The sequence below is a fragment of the Amphiprion ocellaris genome, chromosome 15, assembly GCF_022539595.1.
Source record: "Amphiprion ocellaris isolate individual 3 ecotype Okinawa chromosome 15, ASM2253959v1, whole genome shotgun sequence".
Lineage (NCBI taxonomy): Eukaryota > Metazoa > Chordata > Actinopteri > Pomacentridae > Amphiprion > Amphiprion ocellaris.
This window is the reverse complement of record NC_072780.1, coordinates 16302541-16325075: the sequence shown is the minus strand read 5'-3', so window position 1 is coordinate 16325075 and position 22535 is coordinate 16302541. Positions and strand designations below refer to the sequence as shown.

At 39.8% G+C, this 22535-nt stretch overlaps 1 protein-coding gene across 7 annotated transcripts in view; it reads left to right on the top strand.

The window, feature by feature from the left end:
- The first annotated feature begins 8754 nt into the window (after positions 1-8754).
- The window catches only part of trioa (trio Rho guanine nucleotide exchange factor a), an 85643-nt gene continuing 71862 nt past the window's right edge, over positions 8755-22535 (top strand). For 6 of the 7 annotated variants that reach the window (XM_035943842.2, XM_023260959.3, XM_023260958.3 and 3 more), the window contains exon 1: positions 8757-9084. In XM_035943842.2, coding sequence (XP_035799735.2) covers positions 9015-9084 — 70 coding nt within the window. In that variant the 5' untranslated portion in view covers positions 8757-9014. Of the gene's footprint in view, positions 9085-22535 lie in introns of all 7 variants that reach the window. The other variant, XM_023260962.3, reaches the window with a different exon arrangement.

Sequence of the window (22535 nt, the reverse complement as noted above, 5' to 3'; positions counted from 1 at the left end):
AGGTTTTGACTGCAAAAAGGGCTCCTGTAGAACCTCTATATAAAATAAAATCATAAAGTACCTACTTCAGGGTAACCAAATCTAGGCGGCTAGGAAGCTGTTGAGTCCCACAGTGGAAACAGAATGGCTCAAATATCGGGGTCAATCCTGTAAATATTCATGCCACCACATGCTTGTTCCGAGTTCCTGCACTGGAAAGCTACTTTTTGTCAATATTCCTCTCTGACTTCATATGCTTATCTTACCAGAAGAGAATAACGCAGAGGGTGGGAGACGTTGTCTATGATGGAAAGGAGTTCTGACAACATTCTCTTTCTCTCTGTTGCTGTATATAGATTGTCCAGCTCCACCCTGAAGACAGAGCTGGCTGTATGAATGGATTTATTGAATCTTTTGGTGTTGCCCATTATCATCCCCCAGTGTAGAAACTGGCCACTATGACTCATAAAGCAACTGCAGCATTGTGCCAAATGCAACAACTGGAGCCTCCTCAAGAAGCCTCCAATGCATCCAACATGGACAGTGTCAGTGGAGGACTTCTGGAGGTGGAATGTCTTCATGTTGTCCCTAAAGTCCAGAGGTACAGGGAAGTATCAACCTGCATGGCAGTCATCTTCTTCTTCAGCAGGGCATACTGAAGGGCATTTAGGGCACTGGTGAAATCAAAAAACACAATGCTGGCAACGTCAACTTCCATGTCCTGTATACATGCAGTCTGGAAGAGGTCCCCTGAAGTCTTCATCAATGGCTGTTGGGGGTCATGGACCAATCTTTCAATAGCCTTAATGATGAGTGAGGTCAACGCTACTGTCCTCTAGTCGACTAGGATGGGTTTTCATCAGTTCAGAAACCATGCAGGATGTCTTCTGTAACCTTTTCTAAATGCAACCTGAGGTTAAAGAGGTCCTGGAGTATGACATGCGGTTTTTGTATGTTATTACAAAACTGTCAGCTAAAGCTTGAAGGCCATACTTTGCTACATGACCTGCTGGGAAATCATTAATAATGCTGATTTTGTTGTGGTGCAGATGTTCTTGGTGCAGGAAAATAACAAAGAGAGAAGCCAGGGAAGCTATTATTAAGTTAATGGCTGCAACTGCTTTACAATTACAATTGTTCCACTTGGCAACCCAGACAAGGCCAACAGGCTCATTCCTGTGTTCCAATTTATATACTAAAAATGTCATTAGCAATTACAGTCAGCATGAATGTTCCCCATTCTTACTGATAAATCTTTAACTAAAGTTAGAGACAGTCTAACTTTCTACAAGCTACTTTATTTACAGCTAGGTATGCTGACCTTCTATAAATGACTGATAGTTAAAAGAAAAAATATCCACCAGTTGGCTCAATTATTGCAACAAGACTGCTGAGAATCAACAGCTGACCAATGAAATCATGTGATAGCACATCTTTGCACATTTGCACCAGTGTCTTCCTTTATGCTAATAACACTTGTCCCTTTGAGGCCCTTCAAAGGTCTCTCAGTGCATCTGCTGTGTATCTGCGGCAGCAGAATCCGTTTATAACACTGGACAGACTACGCCTCGAGCTCGGCGTAGAATATGCAGTTCAGTTATGGGTGACAAGAAGGTCCAGTTGCCGGGGCTTCAGATAAAGTATAAATAACCTCCTTCGGTGCTGCGTAAAGATACAGATGGTGCAACTCCACTCACTCTCAGCAAACTGAGTCCAATAGCAAAACAGGGAAGAAATGGTACAAAAGAGAAAAATATAGAATAATATAAAAATAACACACAAAATGGTTAGAAAAGGGCCTTTATATGCATACACGCACACATACACTTTAATCTATCAAAGTACTGTGTGTGTGTGTGTGTGTGTGTGTGTGTGTGTGTGTGTGTGTGTGTCTGTGTGTGTGTGTGTGTGTGTGTGTGTGTGTGTGTGTTGGAAAATGATTGTGGCCTGAAATAAAGCTTACATTGATAACATGGCAGTCCAGTTAACCTCTTAGCCTTTTCCATTTAGCAGAGTTCAACTGTGATATACTGACACACCTTCTCTCTCTCTCTCTCTCTCTCGCTCTCTTTCTGTGTGTGTGTGTGTGTGTGTGTCTGTTTGTGTGTGCGTGTGTGCACATGCGTGTGTGTGTGTGCCACCCACCTGCTGTTATTTTTCTCCCCTTCCACATAATTATGACGGCACTGCAGGGGGTGGCTAATAAGAGGACAACACTCACCCTCAGTGCAACACACACACACACACACACACACACACACACACACACACACACACACAGAAACAACAATAGAACCTCACTGGGACCATGTGAGCACACATTTTGATACAGCTGTCAGCAGTTCAGCAGCACAGTTCAAGAGGTTTCCAGTAACAATGACGTAGAGGACAGTCGGGACGTGCAGACGACGGACACATTCAGACAGACAGAGAAACGGACACGGGACATGATCACCATCTGCTTTCTTTCATTTTAGAGGTTGTCTCAGAGCACAGGAGTAATTACTGCTAGCATTTCAGAGGGATATATTGCCACTGGGCAGAAGCTACTGTGGGAATGAAACAACCTGAAGGCAGGGGTCAGCGATTCAATGGTTCTGAGTTATTAAAGAGAGCCAACACTGTTACTGAGCTCCACTGCTTCACATCAGGTTTTATTAATACGGAAAGTTTTCGCTGTCTGCTTTGCATGTGCACATTTTAAATCATTTGATGTAGCACTGCATATTTTTAAGTCAGTCAATTCTAATTAAAATACTACATCACAGTGCTGAAGTAACTGACAGAGCTTTTGATCGGAAAAAAGTTAAGATGTTGTTTTTCTAACTTTAAACATAATTGTTGCTTTTTGGCCTCAAATGTATAGAAATACATTACAATGAAAAGCTTTTTTTAACCTTATTAACATGTTAATTACTCTGCCAAGGAACGCGGCGCATTTATGTGATGATCAGCATACGTTTGTCTGTTTGTCTGTCTTTCTGTGTGCAAAATTACTCAAAAACGGATTAATGGATTTGGATGAAATTTTTAGGGAAGGTCAGAAATCACACAAGGACCACCTGATTTGATTTTTGTAGTGATGCAGCTTATAGTCTGGATCCACGGATTTGTTAAAGATTTCTGTGTCATTGAGAGATAGCAGCACAGCGTCATTGTAACTATGACTACAAATAAATGCTACGTCAGCTGCCTGCTGATGATCACATGATTGTGATCCTACTACAAATCGACCGCTGCAAACTTTTCGGGACTTATCTGTCGGGACTCATACAATGACTGAGCAGCCTTGGTGGAGTACTGCGCTCTCTGAGTGCTTTTCTCGTTGGGTTTTATATGCTAGAAGATGCACCATGAATGAAACAAACAGTCAACATCATGCCCAAACAATTCCACCATGAAATTGCAGTTTACAGACAACCATCTCAAAAACACAGATTCAGACTTCCAATGTTTTATACGTAACAAACCTAAGGAACCAATCGTGTCAGTTTGCAAGGTGGGACTTTCTGTATCATTATCTTCTTTAGAATCTGTTTCTGACACAAAAACACATATGACAGAATTACTCAAATTTCAACTTTCCACTGTAATCTGTTTTAAGGCACAAAGGGATTATCTTCATAAAGAAAAATAACTTCTATATATGCCACTTTGATACAGAAATGAGTTTGTAGGCATTTAATATAATCAATTGCCAGAGAGAGACTTAAAGATTTGAAAGCAAGTTTTTACTGGCCTAGTAAAGGAGGTCTATTTAAATAATAAAAATAAATAAATGAACTGATCACTTTGACCTCTACAGTTCCAGCGTCCATCAGGTGAATTCTCTTTCAGTACTGGTTAAGGCTGCAGTTTAACTTTTTTTTTTTTTTTTTTTTGCTTGATATAGTAATGGATTTAAATATTTTGTTAGAGGAAGCTATCTAATCCGTCCTCTATCCATCATTATTATCCCCCTGTGGAGAAAAGCCATTGATCCCTAGTGTCAGCCTTCCCCCTGCTGGACGTCACAAGTAACACATCAGAATAAACTAAAGAAAATGAAGAAAAGAAAATTAGATGTCAATATATTTAAACAAAATAGCAGATTTTGACTTACTTAAAGCAGTATTTTCATTTAATATTAGCACTGCTGTATTAAACACTGAGTGTAAATACATCATCTTTGCCTTACTTGGCTGTCCTAAAAGGGTTTAAACATTCATTAGGCTGCTAACTCTGTGCAGCTGCTTTAAAGTAAGATGATGCAGTGCCTTCTTGTAATTCTAACCCCCTGGAACATTTAATATAGTTTGGCTGTTAATAATGAGTCCAAAGAGAAATCTGTTATCCAAATGTGTCATCCAAGTGAGGGAGTTTCAACAAAAAAACACTGTGAGCACTGCATCATTACAGTAGAATAACTGAAACAGGGTTTTTTTGGTAACATTTTCCAACACTCTAGAAAACATATATGTATGCATAGATCACAGAGCTGCATTTAAATATCACCAGTGAGCCTCCTTGCTGAACACCTTTACAGTCTCACAGCTGCTTCAAAGGAAAGACTAAAGAAAGAGGCTGATCTCCAGTCGGACACTGACTGGAATGAAAAGATTACAGCTAAAGGTCAAGCCCCAGCTATAAAAGAACAACATAATGTCCACAACATTAAGTTAACATCAAGATTTTTGCCCACTGGAAATTCTTTGAAGTGGGACTGTGTGTGTGTTTCTTATTCATCACAGTACTTTGGGTATGCAGTCGTGCTGTGTTGCTCTCATTACTGTAAGTTATATAAACCTTCTGCTGACTTCCAGAAAAAAATCTATTTGGCCTGAACTGAGGAGGCAATGGACGATAATAATAACTTTATTTAGACGCATATTAGAGATAGAAACCCAAGAATTCCTCCCTTTGAGCGGCACTTGGCAACAATGTGGCAACAGAACCTGGGTCAGGGTGGGCGTCTGACTGCTTCGACTGCTAAAAGACAGCCAAGAGAACAGAAACAATATGTTTTCAGCAGGGTGATGGGGCTGGTAACCACAGATCAGAAACATATAGCTCTGAAGCCACAAATACCTACAGGAAGGGATGGGAAGGGAAGAGTACAAACTGCAAGAGATGACACAAAGTTTGTGACATGTATAAATAAAGAAGGCATAATGCAGGGAGACTGTCAATAAGAGCATGTTTTAAAAAAGAGGACTCAAAGAAATATCACAGATATTCCAGAGTTCTGGAGCTTTGACTAGAAACACCCCTTTAGTTTCAAACCAGGTCTCTGAAACAGATCTCTGAGGATCACCAGTTACATACAGGCTCCTATGGTGCTAAAAGATCCGTATTGTAACTTGGAGAAAGGCCATGAAGGGCCTTGAAAGTAATCAATAGGATCCTGAGATCAATTCTAAAACACAGTGGGAGCCAGTAGAAAAAGATCTTGCCTCTTGCTTCTGATCAAAAGCCTTGCAGCTGAGTTCTGCACAATTTGGAGTCGATCAATAGATTTTTGGCTATAAGACAAGAAATGATGGATTATCAGTGAGCCTAGAAGAACACAACATCATCATCTAGATAATCCTGAAAGCTGCTTGAGGCAGGAAAGACAGTACAGTGCAGTGAAGTGCTGCAGGATCAAGCTTTATAAAAACTCTGCTAAATATTATGGAATGGGATTTCATCTATCTGTTTCATTAGAAAATATCTCTTTTCCGAAGTCAAGCATCATTTCACATTTAGTTTTGAGATAAATGACTGTTTTAAACTCACCCTGTCACAGCCCTGCACCCATCCTGAATGTTCTTTAGAGACCGTTTCAGAGAGGTGTTGATTCCTCTGTACGCTCAGTGTTGGAATTATGAGCACCTACTGTAATAAATGGGAAGTAAAACTGTAACAGCAAATAGTAGCATGATGTGTCAGCAAGATTAGCTGCATCATTAAGCCCTTCTATGACTGTTATTTTAAAAAAGAAGCAGGATTAAATAACATTTATGCAGATTTTTTTGTTTATTTCATAATTTCAGGGCACATTTTTCTATGATGAGAATATTTATTTTGTAATGCTTCAGTTATTTATTCAATGATGAACACTTGTGTCTCTGTGGGGATTCACTGATTGTATATTCACAAAGCTGAATAGTTTCAAATGAAGGTGATGATTATTATGAGCTATGGGGTAAAACTGTGCACAATAAGCAGCAGCGCCATCACCACCACACACTTTAATAAATTAATGAAAAATACAGCCAAGCTCTATTCATAGAGCTCTGTTATTTTTTCCAAAGTACTGTTAAAAAACAGTCAAATCTGATGCTTTTTTTGGAACCAAAAACAACAATGATCACAGGTTTCTGTAAACACTAAGAGAATGAATTAGACAAAAAATGTCAGACATTAATTTAGGAAGCTACAACTAGGAATATTATTGATAACTTTACTCTGAGGCCTTAGATGTTTTTATGATTTTTTGTTTCGTTAGGGTAACTTATTGTTCTTTGGTTTTGAAATATATTTAATAGACTATGATTTGTCATATATAAATCCAGTCCAATCCATAAAAACGGAACTTGCCTCAACTTTAATCCTTCATTGTTTTAGGTGTTTTTGTGCTATATGCAAAGACAGTTTAAGAGTTAGCAGATCTCAATTGTGAATCAGAAATATTCACAGCAATGTCTACATTTTAAAAGAAGAACATGTAATTAAATGGGAACTACAGTTAACATTGATTACAGTGGCAACATAGATACAGTATATTATTAAAAAGTGTAGGTAAAGCACTGAACAGCAAGCCTAATTTTGTACTGTAGTTAATTGCACAATTAAATTGCAATTGTAACACTGTAAAAATACAGTATAATATGACCACAGCTGCAAATATTTTACTGTGATTTTACTGGAAGGTTTGCTACAGCGCAAATATCACACAGTGTGCGTAGGTCAACAAGCGCCGGAGGGGACATCAAATTAGCCGAATGATCATCCTAATTATCACAAAGTCATCACAGCATGAGTCATAACTGGACCACAGTGTTGTGATTTCAGTCCACCGGCTGATTCCTACGGAGGAAACTGAGGTGGAAATGAGGAGGTGCAATATTAGGAGGTTTTTTCGTAAAACGTTTCAAAATCAAACAAGTTCTAAACAACAAATGTTTGCTAAGTAATCCTAATGCAATGTGGCCTCTACCGATGAAAGTATTGTCTATGTCCAGTAACTGTTTAACATTACTTTCAGGAGTTTTAAAAGCACAAGAACGAAACTGATTTGTAAGAGTAACCCTTTATGTTGATTGTTGTGTGATTTCTTCTGATTTTGATTGTCATGGTCTGTGTGTAGTTTTGGACTTTGGGGCTTGTATACAGTTGTTGTCTTTCAGAATCATTTAACTAGGCCTCATGCTCTGATAGACTTGATCAGTGGGACTCAGTTATGGCCAAAATGTGCTGTAGTCTTGTGTTTAGCCAGCTTCAGCAACAGAGATGAGATGTACTGGATTCTTAAAAATCCACTCAGATATCAGTGACGTGCTCTGAATGTACAGAATTTTTTTTTTAAATGCTGCTGAAACACACATGAGGTATCAAATTCCAGGGAGTTGTAAATGAATTCAAATGAAATACATTATCATTAGTGGGAAAGGATGCCACAGGCACATTTTAAACAGTTACTTATCTGAACCAAAGACACAAAGGAGGATGGAAGACTGAATTATTCCTGTATATGTGTGTTGAATCAGCAGAAATAATATCAAAAATAATAACATTAACTGTCATGTAATTTGATGGTGCCTTTTATGACACTCAAGACCCTCTTACATCACACAAAATGAGTTTTACATGAGAAAAGCTGATATATAGTAGGACAAATAATTGGAAACAATGCAGAATGCCACAGAACCTTATTGCATTTTATTTCTTTATATTTTAAATTGTCACCTAGTGCTTGAGTTTTGCGTTTCCTCCCAATTAATGAACACCCTTTAGACAATACGTAATGCAGAAAAAGCACACATGGGTGCATGAAAACTCACCAGAATGCAAAAGAATGAAACTACGTGTAGTTCTTAGTTCTAGTGTTCACATTTATAACATTAATATTGAAAATATAACTTATTTCTTGTGTTTTCTTCTTTATAGGAAGAACTAGGGCTACCACAACAAGGCACACAAATGACCAGCGGTGGCACTGACAATTAATATGAACCCAAATATCCTAAATAAAATAGAAATATCTTTTTTATTTTTTATTTTCATGGAGCAGAAGCTTCAGTTCCAGCCCACACCAGCAGATGGCATCAGCACTCCAGTTTAGATCATAGAGGACAGAGAAAAGAAAACCATGGCAGAACCTCAGTCAAAACAGCTGACCTTTCATGTGAGATATTTTATTTACTTCTCTACCTCTTCACCCTAGTGTAAGTAAATATGAACCCAGTTCTATGGACATGTCTCTGAAACAATCAGCAGAGCTTGAATCTAAGTGTGTGTTTTTTTTGTTTGTTTCCCCCTAATTCTCAAATCCCAAATCTGTCGCATAATTAGGTTACATTAGACCGCTGAAGTTGTCTGTAAACCTGTAGTTTTCACAAATATCATGATTACCAGACTTTACATTCCTTGTTCTTGTCTGTGTGCTTGGTTTTTATTGTCCTACATTTCCCTGGAAGTTGCTCGCACACGTATAAACACTGGCCGCCGTCGTTCCTTGATGACCCGCCGTCTGCTCATTTCCGAAAGCTCACGGAGGTTCAGCGAGCAGCGACCCAGCCCCTCCCGCCCCCCTCATCCGCGCTCCGGCGACTCTCCCCTCGGCTCCACTCCGAGGAGGAACCCGGTGCCCCCGGCTGATCGTTTCCAATTACGTTACCCCAAGATGGAGGTCTGCAGATGGCACAGCTAGCGTCTACGAGTCACCGTAGCCGTCCGTGTGGCTTTAATGACGCTTTTGTCAGGACAGGACTGATTGTGTGCCATCTTTTTGTCGATTTTCTGGGGGATCTACTTGGGAGATTCTGAGCTCCCGGTTCGGGGTTGTGGCAGCCATGAGCTCCGGGGAAGGAGCGGAGGAGACGACGAAGGACGCCAGCGACATAGAGGCGTTCTTCAAGACCGGTAAGCCCGAAAAAGAGTGGGAGAGGGTCGGGCTGAGCTCCACGGAAAGCTGCTCCCTTTGGACCAGCTATGCGAGGGACATTGTTCCCATCCGTGTTGTCAGGTTGGGGCTCACACAGAGAAGAGTAGGGTCCGCTTTAGGCCATGAAATTCACCACTACTGTCAGAAATGAAATACACAGCAAATGGCTGTGACCAGCACAGTTGCATAAATCAGTGAAACGGGTTTCTTGAATGCATTTTTTCCAACTAGCTACATAAGGTAGCTCACACAGACAGTGTAGCCAGGCAACGTTAGCTACTTTGCTAATTGTCCGAGTTCCATCTCCGGACACTTCTCCCGGATTTTGCGGTACCTTGCTGGCTTTCCTTGTGCCTTTCTTCACTAAACAGTAGTCTGTGTTTCCATTCATTGGCTGTACTTAAATTATTTTACAACACAGCCAGCTTTAAAATGAGAAATGGAAGTTTCAGTTAGGAGAAAAAAAACCAGCAACCGCAAATGTGTGTTTGCCGTCCAGCTCTTGCCTGTCACGTTTGGATCAAAGCGACTTTTTGTTATTGGGATTTACAACAATGCTAAAATGGCAGATGGGTGATTTATTTCTGTCTAAACCCAGTGGAAAGACTGTAGCTTTTATTCAGACAAGAAAAACCTGCAGGTTAGGACTGTCCGACAATGGACGATAGCTTAACTTACTAGTCTCAACATTAGCTTCCAGTGCTAGCCTGTGAGCTAGTGAATCCCGAATCAGATTTGGTGAATCCTGTCTGCTAGCTAACAAACGTTGGCTAGTTTAGCATTGCTAGCTTGGCAGTGAGTTGACAAAGCTGGCGTGTATCTTAACAGCATATCGGCATATTAATTAGAAACACAGACAGTGTGTGTCAGAGTAAATTCAGCGTTCTGTTAACTCGTTGTTTGTTGTTTTCCATGCTGTCAAAAAAATAGCACAACCGTCCAAGCTATGTAAACAATACATGGCGTGGCACATATAGCTTGGGTGTGCACTGTGCAGGAAAAGCTAGCTATGTAGAGCAGCCACCGAGGCCAAAAGGCTGCCTTTTCCCCTTATCACCATCTGCTTTCCGTGGTTCAACCCAAGATTGTCAGTGACACTGATTTTTCATGTGCTACAAAACTGCATGTAAACAATTGCTAACATTAGCTAAGTAGGCTAATTTATCAGCAAGGACTGCTGAAGTCCTCACACAGGCCTCCAGTGGTTTCATTGGCAGTCACAATGGCTCATAAACTGAATTCCAAGTGTCCATTGAAACGGTCATACAAACATAACTTTAACTGTTATTTTGTCCAACAGACTGGAAAGTGAAAACGTGATTAGGAAGGATATTTAATAGTCATTTTCATGCCCTCATCTAACGTACAGTATAGCATTCATCCAGTTGGTACAGATTATATAAAAACACTTGTTTATTGAAGTTTCCCAGGATACAGCTAAATGAAATGGTGATCCATCATGGGCGAAGGTCTTTCTGTTTGTGGGTCTTTTGACATGAAAAAGCTGGTGAGCCCGTGGGCAGCACTTGCATTTGCCAGATAACCCTGTAGCTCTGCTCCCTGGCTGCAGGCAGTGCATCAGATCCATGCTTGATGTCATGTCTGCTAGTGTCATCATCTAAGTCTCCCTTGCTTTAGTAGCTTCTCAGAATTACTGCTTATCTCTCTGAAACGTTTCGTCAATTAGCCAGTTGCTGATTGTATAGTTTGCAAGTAAATTTGTCATGGTGATGTATGCATACACATGTTATAATCAAATATAAAACTTTGATATATTGGATAAATGAAAGATAGAGAATACTAATGTGTATGTTTTCTTCTTAAGCCAAATCACTGTCTGCAGTGTAGGACCTTTGTGATAGAACTGAGATTTTGAAGTACAGTTAGATGGGTGCAAACAAGGATGAGAATGCAGAGTATTGACATCTAGCCTCTGGCTCCTGTGGTTTTGTGTCTAGTGAGATAATAAGCCACAGAGGGAAGTTCAGTATCCGTATTGAGCTGATCTGATGGCTTCCTCTTAAGGAGAGAGGCGAGAAGCATCCTGTAAACTCACTTGCAAACACACTTTGTTAGTTTTGTTGATGGTGCACAGCTGCGGCCATTCTGCTTCACTGTTAATCAGATCTGTTGCTAATTTGTTGTATGATTAGAACATTTAGAAATGCTTCTCTTTCTTATTACCACTAGGCCATCTGCTGCAGTTGTACTTTGCAGCTTAGAAAAAGCTCTTTGTTTACCAGTGAAACACTTAAATCATATATTAACTTTATTTGTTTGTTTGAGAGACAGAATGAAACAGATAATTAACTTCTTTTGCACTTTTAGCTCTTCTAGCATTGATGGGGCTGCCACTGTTGAATTCGCAGAAGAGAAACAAACAACAACAAATCTGTGTCTGTAGATGACAACACATACACACAGAAAGTGAAAAATCATGAATGAACATTTCATGCTGCTGTCTGCAGCTGGCACTGTTACAGCTCAAGAATATTTTATTACAAGTATCATTTAAATTTGAGGCCAATCTGTACTTTTTGCGTTCTCTTATTCACCACATTCAAATACAAACCTTAACAACAACAAACTTTTACTTAACCTCAACTGTGCCTGATGTTACCAAACTCAGTGTGTCTTATTGGCTTAAACAGGCTACTATCTTATATAAAGATTCCATTGGAGCATATGTTGTTGCACACCTTGTCATCCACACTTCTGAAGCTACGCTCTGCGCTGATTATATGCTTTGTCTTACTGACTGTGCTGAAGTCATAAACAGCTGGTCTTTGTGCTAAACATGGTCCTGTATCTCTCAGATGGCATTGTTGATCTTAGCTGACTGTTGGGTGGTGCTTTGGAGCTGTTTGACCCCTGTGAGAGTTTCTGACACTAGCAGGGTTGTGCTGATGTCAACAGGACAGTGATTGACAAGACCACCTACTGTATGAGATAATTATAACTATGGACAAATATTTACTGTAAGCAGGAGACTGGCTTTGCCTAACAGTAATTAGATTTTTGCTACAAACTGCACTCATGTCCCTTTTTTTAATGGAAACAGTGTCAGCTTGTAGAAATTCTTCTTCTACTGTGTGTCTTCGCTCAAACTACTAACATTGCTAAGCTGTGTCTTGTTCATGTTGTACATAATCTGTAGTACCTTAAGGTGAATGAATTAGTATGATTATTGACCCAAAGACATTTCAACATGGACCATCTTTGCTGTGTTCTCAGTTAGTCATCTCAGTAGTGAAACCTGTAGTGAAACTAATAACGCCTCAGTATAAATAGCCTCCTACTGTCTTTGTACAATAAACTAGTTGGGAGGCTTGAGTGTCACGTTCACGCTCCCCTCCTTTTTGTTTTGCTTGTGAACTTCCTCCTCATAGATCTGGGAATCTTGTTCTGACATGCACAGGTTTGGATGTCTTGCCACAGGCTAAGCTTTTTTTTTTTTTCTCCCCTCCATCCCCAGCTCCATCCTCATCTCTTTTTCCATCCTTCGGCATTCGGTGTCTTTGTCTTGCCCATGTCCTCTCTCTTTGCATTCTTTAATACTGTCTGTCTGTCTGTCCGCCTGCCTGATGTCTGAGTGTTCATTTGCCAGTGCCTGCCTCATGGCCCCCCCATTCTTGTTGCATCGTGTTAGGCCTCTCTGTCCTGATGCAAAATGACAACGAATAAAAAAAAAAAAAAAAAAAAAAAAGACAGACAACCCCCCCCATCCCCATTTCGCTCCCCTGTCTCCCAGACTGGAATTAATACCTAGGCCCCAGAGCTCTCCAACAGGGAGTTTTGTTGTGGCATGTTGTCAATCATCAAGTTGTTCCACTCCAAACACATCTTTGGCTACACTGATGACTACGAGACTGATTTAGTGTTGATTTCATACACTTACTACTTGTTGGTAGTGAAGGGTATTATTCACGGTGGAAAGTATACAGTCGTCACTGCCGCTGCCTTGTGAATGAACGTTTAGAGGCTACAACAAGCCGTTCATGAGGTTGGTCTGTATGTTTGAATGAGCATCGGTGTGTACGTGTGTTTGTGCAAGAAAACGAGTGAAACAGACAAGCAGGAGAGAGGGAGGGAGAAATCTGATCCAGAGCTTGCATTTATGAGTCAGGCCCATTCACCCAGGATGAGGACTACACACACACACACACACACACACACACACACACACACACACACACACACACACACACACACACACACAGAGCACACACAGAGCGCACACATACACGCATTCTGAGACTAATGGATATTGATCCAGGAGATGGAGACTGATTGAGGTCCCTCAGTAAAGGTTTCCTCCAGGCTTAAAGCTGCCAAGTCAGATGCAGAGCAGAGGCTGCAGCCTAATGCTGTACAAAGCACATTTCTTTTATCATCCCGTGTTTATAGGATAGAAGTAAACAGAGCGTCCGTACATCACAGATGAATACAAATGACTGAATGAAGGCTGAGCATGCTGTCTTTGTTTAGCCTTTTTTTTGTGATAGCATATGTATTGCACTTTTTTTTTTTTTTTTACTTGACAAGTTGCTCAGAATCTGTAATCATCGACAAACTGCCAACTACATGAGTATGAAGCATGGTGTTTGAATCCAAGCCACCAATTACCAAAAAATCTGCCACTTTAAAGAATCTTTCTAGCAAGTTAAGAATGCACTTTGCTAAAGGCCTGTGACAGAAATATTTAAAATGACTTAACTTTTAGTACCCAGTATGAGTCCTGTCCCCAAAACCCAGGATCCGACATTCCCCACAATATAGGACTTAATACCTGATGGCATCAAATGGTTTGTTCTGTGCACTTACCACTTTAAATCTTTACACTTAAGCTCCATCACTTCCGACCTGTACGCGTTAAGATCCTGATTATTTATCACAATTATTCATTCATTTTAAGGATAAAATAACATTTTGCACTTTTCATTTAAATAAAATACCACTTTCACTTCCATGTTGGGCTGCATTCCTGCCACTGTACAAATCTTTACATTTAAATGAGACCGTGCATTTCCAGGAAGCAAAATCAAAATAACATGAGACTATTTTCCTACCCCAAATGAAATCAGAGCAAGCAGAGCTGTTTTTCGTTTCATATTGTGCAATACACTGATGTACTGCATAGTGTCACAGTGGTGGATTTCCGAGTGGACACTGGACAAGGCCAAGGATTCAGTGAGGTAATGTTAGTGACTCTATTCTTCCTGGCCTTTATGCATCCATTGTGCTGCAATAGAACAAGTTCATTGTTGTGCTTTGCAGCACAGACTCAAGTCTCATACACTCTTTGCATATGATTTGTCCTTCCCTAACATCCCTTGCTCTAGGTTAAAAACACTTTCAACCAACGGATGGTGTTCTGTTTAGGGGACTAGCTCTTCAACTTCTGCTCCAGACATTTGATTTTTACTTTGTCCACCTGCTCTCTGTTGTATATTACACTTACACTCTGGATTGCAGCTGCAATATCAGGATCAAAAAACATTGCAATCATGCTGTTGTGGCTTGCTGTTCTTTTATTAAGTGCTAGTTTTGATGTAGAACAGTTTTCTATGCACTGAACATGTTCTTGAAACGTCAATATCGCAGTCAGTCATGTTCATTTAATTGCAGCAGGCCAAAGTCATGTGTCAAGATCAATATTCAATTAATTGTGCACCCCTAAACCAGAGATAATCAAAGAATTGATGAAAGATTCACAGATCCGATGTACCCTTTTGGTATTGATAGAGGTCCTGACTCCATTAGGCAGATCAAGTATCGGCAATGATGGGACAAGTCATGAATAAATTCAGATTCTTTGTCTACATCATGACTACAGTGTTTCTTCTATTGACTACATAGTTCAGTCTTACTGGGATAATTCTTTTCAGTTCCATAGTATTACCAAATGTAACCTTACATGTAAGGTATCCAGGTTACTTTCATGCAACAAGGTATGCAGATTTTATCATTTGGTTAAGAGAGGCCACTAGTATCAGATTGGTACTTTGTGCCAGCAGATGCAAATATTAAAAGCCGAAGAAATGTAGGAATCTGTATTGGGAAACAAAGTCAGGATCAGTTGGTGCCTATGATGAAGTCTATGATGGTAGAAAAAACTTTATCATGTCACAACTGATGTCATATCACCCCTGCCTATACATGTCTGCATTGTTTAGCTCAGTGACTTTTTAAAGTGACAGATGATCAGAATTTAGCTGCAGAAATGTTTCAGAGCACAGAAATCTGTGTATTTGAAAGGCAAATTGTAAGATGCTCAGGCTGAGTAATCAAGAGGAACTCTTCTCTGCACTCAGGCATCATGTGGTTCGCAGTACAAGGGGCTTTGTGAACCAGTAGTCGTTGTTCTCTGTCAATAGCTTTTCACACTTGCTCACGCTCACAGGAGCTCTCTCTGATTTTCTGTTCTCCCCGATCCAGTCCTTTTGTACCGTTATGGTTGCCGCGTACTGGATTTAGTCTTGCTTCTCTACAGTGATTTGCCATTTTTACTCATGCACACATAAATGCCAGGTAGTCCACACTCGTCAAAAGTAACGATACTATTGTGCAGCAGAGAGCGAGGCGAGCATAATAAATGGAACCCAGCTGGAGGGAAAGATGATGGTTATGAGGCTTGAGCCTTTTATTTAGTGAGGCAGCTTCAATCAAAAGCAAACGGATGCCTGAGTAAAAAGCTTTTTAGAAAAGGACTGGGGATTAAGCTAAAACAGAGGGATTTAAAAAATACTTCTTCTACTTGAAATGTTCCCTTTATTATGGTATTAAAAATGTAATGTTTCGGTTAGAAAGGCATTCATCCCTTAAAATGAAGCACAAATACAACACTGGGCATATGGTAACAAAACCAGCAGCTCAGGCACTTGGAAACCATTAGTGGTACAGATAAAAACATCCTATTTATATATGTGTGTAGGGAAGGAAATTTGAAGGATTCCATCATGTATAAAACATTTTTGGGGGGCTAATAGTATTACAAACAATATAACCGATAGCCATCAGCTGACCCTATTCTAGCAGAATTATCATCACATCCTGAAGAACACCTTCTTTCTATGATACACTCATTTTGGTGATAAAATTCTGAGACTATCAGTCAGAAAAAAAATTGAGTAAATAATTTACATTGCTGCTCTTCTCCCACGAGTAGTTAAGTAAACACATAATCTTTCTCACTCCTGATAACAGGTGCAGGTACATTAATTTTTAAAGGGAAATTACAGCTAGCAGAGCAAGCCAGACCCCCTCAATCTGCTGTGAGGTCAGTTTGACTGGGAGGATAGTGCATGTGTGTGTGTTTGTGTTTGTTTTCTGATTTGAATTGTCATCTGTTAAAGACTGTGGCAGTATGATCAAAGTGTTTGTGGATAATTAGCGTTGTGCGTTTCTAGTCTCTTTATTCAGCGAGAGGAATGACACCGTCGACCAGGATTGGTAGACGCAGGCTGTAGCCTGTGACACATTTAATATAAAATGGGTGTATCCACAATGGAATGAAAACAACCAGAGTAGTATTTGATGAATTGCTGTGTAAAACGCCCACATCACATGACAGAAACTCGTCTCTCTTAAAGCTTAGTAGAACAGGTTCCAAAATGCTATCCTAACACTAAACAACAGTCATAGCAGTCACAACACAGACATATTAAAAGCTACTAATGCCAGACTAGCTGGGGAAACAGAGGGACAGTAAGTTAAGGCTCCTAAGAAAATACTGATGCTTTAAGCACTTCTGCATTGAGGATGTAGTTTCAAAAGAACACCTCCAGAAAAAATCAAGTTATTTATTTATTTATTTTACCTTGTTAAAATGCTCATATGGTATTTTTTTATTGACTGGGAGATGCATAATGAGTGAAATCATTACAGTCAACACCACAGCTGAGCATTTCCTGAACTGATGACAGTCTCAAAAGATATGAACAGCCAGAGTTTCATACGTTACAAAGGAACTAATCCTGTCAGCTTACGCATTGTGTATTGTATCATTAGCCTTTTCAGAATCAGTTTCCGCTTCAGACTTGTACGGCTGAATTGCTCCGATATGATAACTTGCCATTGTGTAGTTTGGAGTAACAGGTGAGCTTGTGTGCTCCACCTGCAATGAGAAGTGAAATGGGGAGAGAGTTGGGGACTTAAAAGATGTGCACATTTTAGAGGGCTATCAAATTTATTGCCAACTGTTTTGATACTTGATTAATTGGTTTAAGTAATTAAAATAAAAAATAAAACAAGCAGAAATCCTCTGATTGCAGCTTTTTAAATGTAAATATTTTCTTCCTTTTTTCTTTGCGTCAACTGCCACACAGGTGCCGTATCAGAAATGCAAGTTTATCCAGGACGCTTTGCATAAAATGATATTAAGCATTATACAACTTTGTGTCATGGTGCCCATTGCTAGCTAAACTCCCACAATGCCCTATGCTTGCCAACACGGAACTGCCTCTAGTCTGAGCAACCGCCTCCTTTAGCGCTACCACATTGAAATTTCATAAGCTCAGCCTGGTTGTGCATCCAGGTACTACAGTTAATTCGAAAGTGCATGTTCTGACATGCATGTAGAGAATACAGGATTTCGCCCTCGTTTGCCTCTATATTTCAACCAGTGCCCTACTGGAGCCTTAAAACAAGATTTGTGACCACTTACATAGCAGTAGAGAACAGCTTAGAAGCAGAAATTTTTCTTTTTCAAATATATTGTAGAACTGTTCAATTGTCAAGCATATGCATTGGATTGATTTTATTATATTCATTGTACTTGAAGTGTTTATTATCTTGGAAGATGGTATCAGATTGGGACTTGTTATTGGCAAGCACTAAATGATAAATGACCGATGAACGGATCAGGGTCAAAAGAACTTCACCTGGACATCCCTACTTGTAACATACTCATGACATGGAAACAAACTGTGGTCTGCATGTGGATGTTTCTGAAGAGGTTTGCCCAGAATCTCCTGTATTTGGGGGGATGAATGTGAATTTACGTCACACACGGACCATGTGGTCTCACATACGTGGAAGATGTAACAGTGGCCTTATACATCTAGTAGTTATGTTGCATGTTTTTGGTCAAATGATGATTGTAAGTCCATTATTTACTCTCATTTTAGTTCTTTTTTTAGTATACACTAACTCTTGGCATTTAACTGCTAAACTCTCCACTGTGTTTACCAGCTTGTCACTAACTTTGTTTGTGCTAAATGTTTCTGTGGTAAACATAATGCCAAGCTGGCCCAGCACATCACACTCCTTCAGGCATTTGCTGTTGATCAGTGTGTCACGGTCCAGAAGATCTGGTCACCTGGGTTAGGTTTATTTTGGATTTGCAATGACCTATTCCAGTGTGCAAAGTCTAGGTTAGCTTCATTTGTGGTTGAATGTGCTGTTGAATTAACGTCATAAGGTGAGCCAAGAGGTGAATTTCTCATAGTGGCAGTAATAGTTTCCTGTCTGAGCCACACTACGTTTAGTGGTTGGAAGCAAACACACAGAGGATAAATGGGGAAATTTTACAAGGTCTTAAAAACTGATTTAAAAAAAAAACTTACAAATGCAGATGAAAGAATCAGGTGCAAAATGATCTTGTGCTATGTAAATGAAGTCATATACATATACGTATGGATACAAATGGAAAAAATGTGGTTGCAAATTTAACATTTTGGCCACTACCATTGTAACACATTAAGAAGGAAGAATGTTTTGACCTCACAGATTGGGGTCCGCAGTAGAAATGGTCGGAAAACCCGACTCACAGATGGCTGACTAGACTAAACACTGTAATTTTTCAATCAGAACACGGTGAGTGAAGCCATCAAAAGTAAAATGAATGGCAGCACTGGATTTATTTGTAGCCCAAAGCGCATATGATGTCAGTGTGAACTTATAGGTGTGCCACAGTAATACAATCCTTCAACTAGAACAAAAAGCACTAGATTCAGTTTCAGAGGGAACAGCGTTCACTTCCCCTGATCGTCATGCTTGTAAACAAGTTAAGTCTTTCTCTGAATGCGTCATACATTGCACCGTAAAACACGGCCTCCAACAGCTTACTAACGAGCTGTACAAGTTTAGGAAACATTTAAAAATCAAGATGGAACAGTTGTCATATATGTCTGCTTATGCTGTAGTGAAATCATTACAGAGGTGGCTTTAATAGGATTTTCATAGATTTACTCACTGTTAGTAAGACACTGTAAAAATATATGTATGTGATGTTTTGATAACCAGAAAGTCACAATGTTATTAATCACACAGTGAGCAGATTGCAGATCTGCTCAGAGATGCTATTTAGTGTGTGGGAAAGCAGACTGGCCAAGACATGTTTTAATAACAGATCTGCTTACTTAAACACACACATACATCTATATATACATACACACACATATATATAAATATGTGTTTGAGAGCAGAGCTGTGCTCTATGGCAGCAGTACAAGTGTCTGTTTGTGTGTGTGTGATGGTGTGATGCTGTCAGCTCTAACAGCATTAGGCATGTTAGAGGTGAGAGTTCATTGGATTACACACACTGACCTAATCTAATCTGGTGTGTATTCTCTGGGATTACTCTGTGTGTGTGTTTTTGTATGTGGGCGTAGAGCTGGAGTGAGGGAGGTAAGAAGGTAGATTGTGTTCTGCATCAGGGCACATAATTAAACACAAACAGAGAGATGGTCTGTATTGCATTGTTTAGATTTAGTTAATACTATCAATTCACCAATATCAAAATACTGCTTTTTTGATGCCCTACTTTAAACTGTAAACTCCTTATACTCTTTATACCTGACTGATACATGGATGAGCCTGTTTTATCAGCCAGTATTGCCCTATCAGATTTTTTTGCTGCATATGCGCTGATATGGAAACTTTTTTTTCATAAAACATAATGCTGAAAATGATGCTTGGGATGATTTAGAAATAGTTTGTCCAGCAAAACGCAGCACATGTAGCAGAGTACATGTCTCAGCTGATCAGAGAGTGGTGTGGAGTCAGGCAGTGTCTTCATGGTAAGTTGCTAAGTAGTTTCTGAAACGCATCACTTGAACAATAATAGAAATGACAGCATCATTGTTTCTTTCCAGTATAACTCTAACATATATACAAAGAATATTGAGCGAAGTATTTACCCAAAAATCCAGTACTGCTTAGGATCTACTTCAGACTTATCAAATATGAGCAGAATTGGTTATAATATTAAAAATTATTTTTACTGAAATCCATATCAAGACACCAAATTAAAAAAAAAACATGCCAGTTATTGTTTCATGGTTTTGTTCACGAGACAGTGAATTCCTGGAGTCCCTGCTGGTTGATAAATAATTACCTTTAATACCACGTACTGTCCTTTTAGACTCTGGGGTTTGTATGGATTAGACAAACAAGGTACAACGTATTGATTTGTAAAATGTTGTCCTCCAGTCTCTTCATTGCTGTTTAGAAAGATATATGCGTGCCATTCATCTAACTCTGGTTAAGAAACTGACTAATGGTATTTCCTAAAATGTTGGAACATCCATTTCAAATGTACGCCAAAATAAAATGTGGCAAAACTTTGAGTCAAATCAGAAACTATCTAGTCAACCAGCACACACATTACCATTCATAGCTACCAACTTTCTGCATTTGACATTTCTAGTTATATATTTCCTGAGTGTTAGTGACACTTTGGGTAGGTAACAAAAACAGTGTTGAGATTCTGTCCCAAGCAGCAAACCAGTGTACCATGTGTGCCTTTCATGCAAAAGCACTGGCTTAATGATGTTTTAGCATTTGCACAAGAAATACATGGAGAAAAGAAAGCTTTTATTGCTTTAGGTGCATGTTTTATCTTGCTTTTTTGTGTCCAGGCTGTGTTTTCAGTCTGTCACCGTGGCAACAACAGCTACCATGACGGTCTATCTGACCCGTGTCATTTCTTTCCGAACAGGCCTATGTAAACCAGGTCAGCAAAGGCCTGTTTTATCAGTGAGCCTTTACTGCTCACACAAGCAGACACAGAGGTTGCCGCCTAGATACGGGCTAGATAAGACCAAAGGCCAGCTGATAAGAGCTAGTAATATATCTCAATAAAGAGGATCAAACTTGGGGAGGATCATGATGCATCGAAAACGGAGCTGCACATGTGGTACAAATATAAACAAAGAAGATTGCTCATGTAGTAACATAGCTGTCAATCAGAATGCTTGTGAATCAGGGTGCATAATACAAGTTATTTACACTTATATTTGAAGTAGGCAAGGACAAGTTACGGTGTGGCAGTTGATCCCAGCAAGCGCTATTTTTGCCCTGTTGAATTCAAATTACTTAAAAGTATAATGTAATAATGTCAAATATAGTCTATTAGCCCATTAGCCAGGGAATTGAACTATTACTGTGTTTGTCAGATGTGTGAATGAAAGAGTTATTTAAATTCCCTCTTAGGAACAACTGAAACACACATACAATGTACACACACACACACACACACACACACACACACACACACACACACACACACACACACACACACACACACACGCACACACATGCACCCAGATATGCAAACCTCTCGCCTCTCTGTGTGTTTATAAAAAGGAGCTTGTCCCACTTTTCCCTCTCATCTGCCGTGCTCTCGTTCTGTAATTTCTCCGGCGTGATAGCTAATTGGTGTGAGCTCGGGGAAAATTTGCTGGCTTGCCGCTGTCTTCTTAAAACAAACTGGAACGAGAGAGGGAAAAGAGTCGAGGGGACAAAGAGAAAAATGGAGAGAAGATGGAGAAGAAGGATAAGACAGGAGGTACGTTGGAGGGGAGGGAAGGGTGCAGGTTGCCGTGAAATCACATTTGCAGATAGCTATTTTCTTTACGCATTCTTGTAAGAGGAGCATAAACAATAAGCCTTGGAGTGAGTGAATGATTATATTGTCCTGTTGGAGCGAATAAGTTAGTCTATTCAGTGCAGGTGAAAGAGGAAGGAGAGAAAGAGCTGTGAAATTCAAAGACAGAGAAAGACAGGCAGCGAGAGAGAGCCAGCCCTTGGAAAAATAATGAAGAGAGAAGAAGTGTATATTTGAGTGCCAACCTGTGTTAAAAGTGCTTAATGAAAGAGGTCACTAAAAGAATTGAATTACCTTGCAATTGATTAGGATCAGTGCGAAAGATTTGCCAAAATTGTCTCTGCTCCTATTTTTGAGAGTTGGAAGAGACAGAGAGTGAACCAAACTAGGACAAGTCCTGAAAGACCATTGTACTCCTTTTTCTTTGGGTCTCCCGTGCATTCTAAACTGCTATCTCACTGTTGCCCTCCCTATCCCGCTCACTTTGTCTTCCTGTCCCTGTCTCTTCCTCTGGCTACTACTCTTTACCCTGCTTTTCTCTCTTGCTAAAGGCCAGTAACCAAGAGAAATTGATCCACTGTAAACATCACAGTCAGTGGC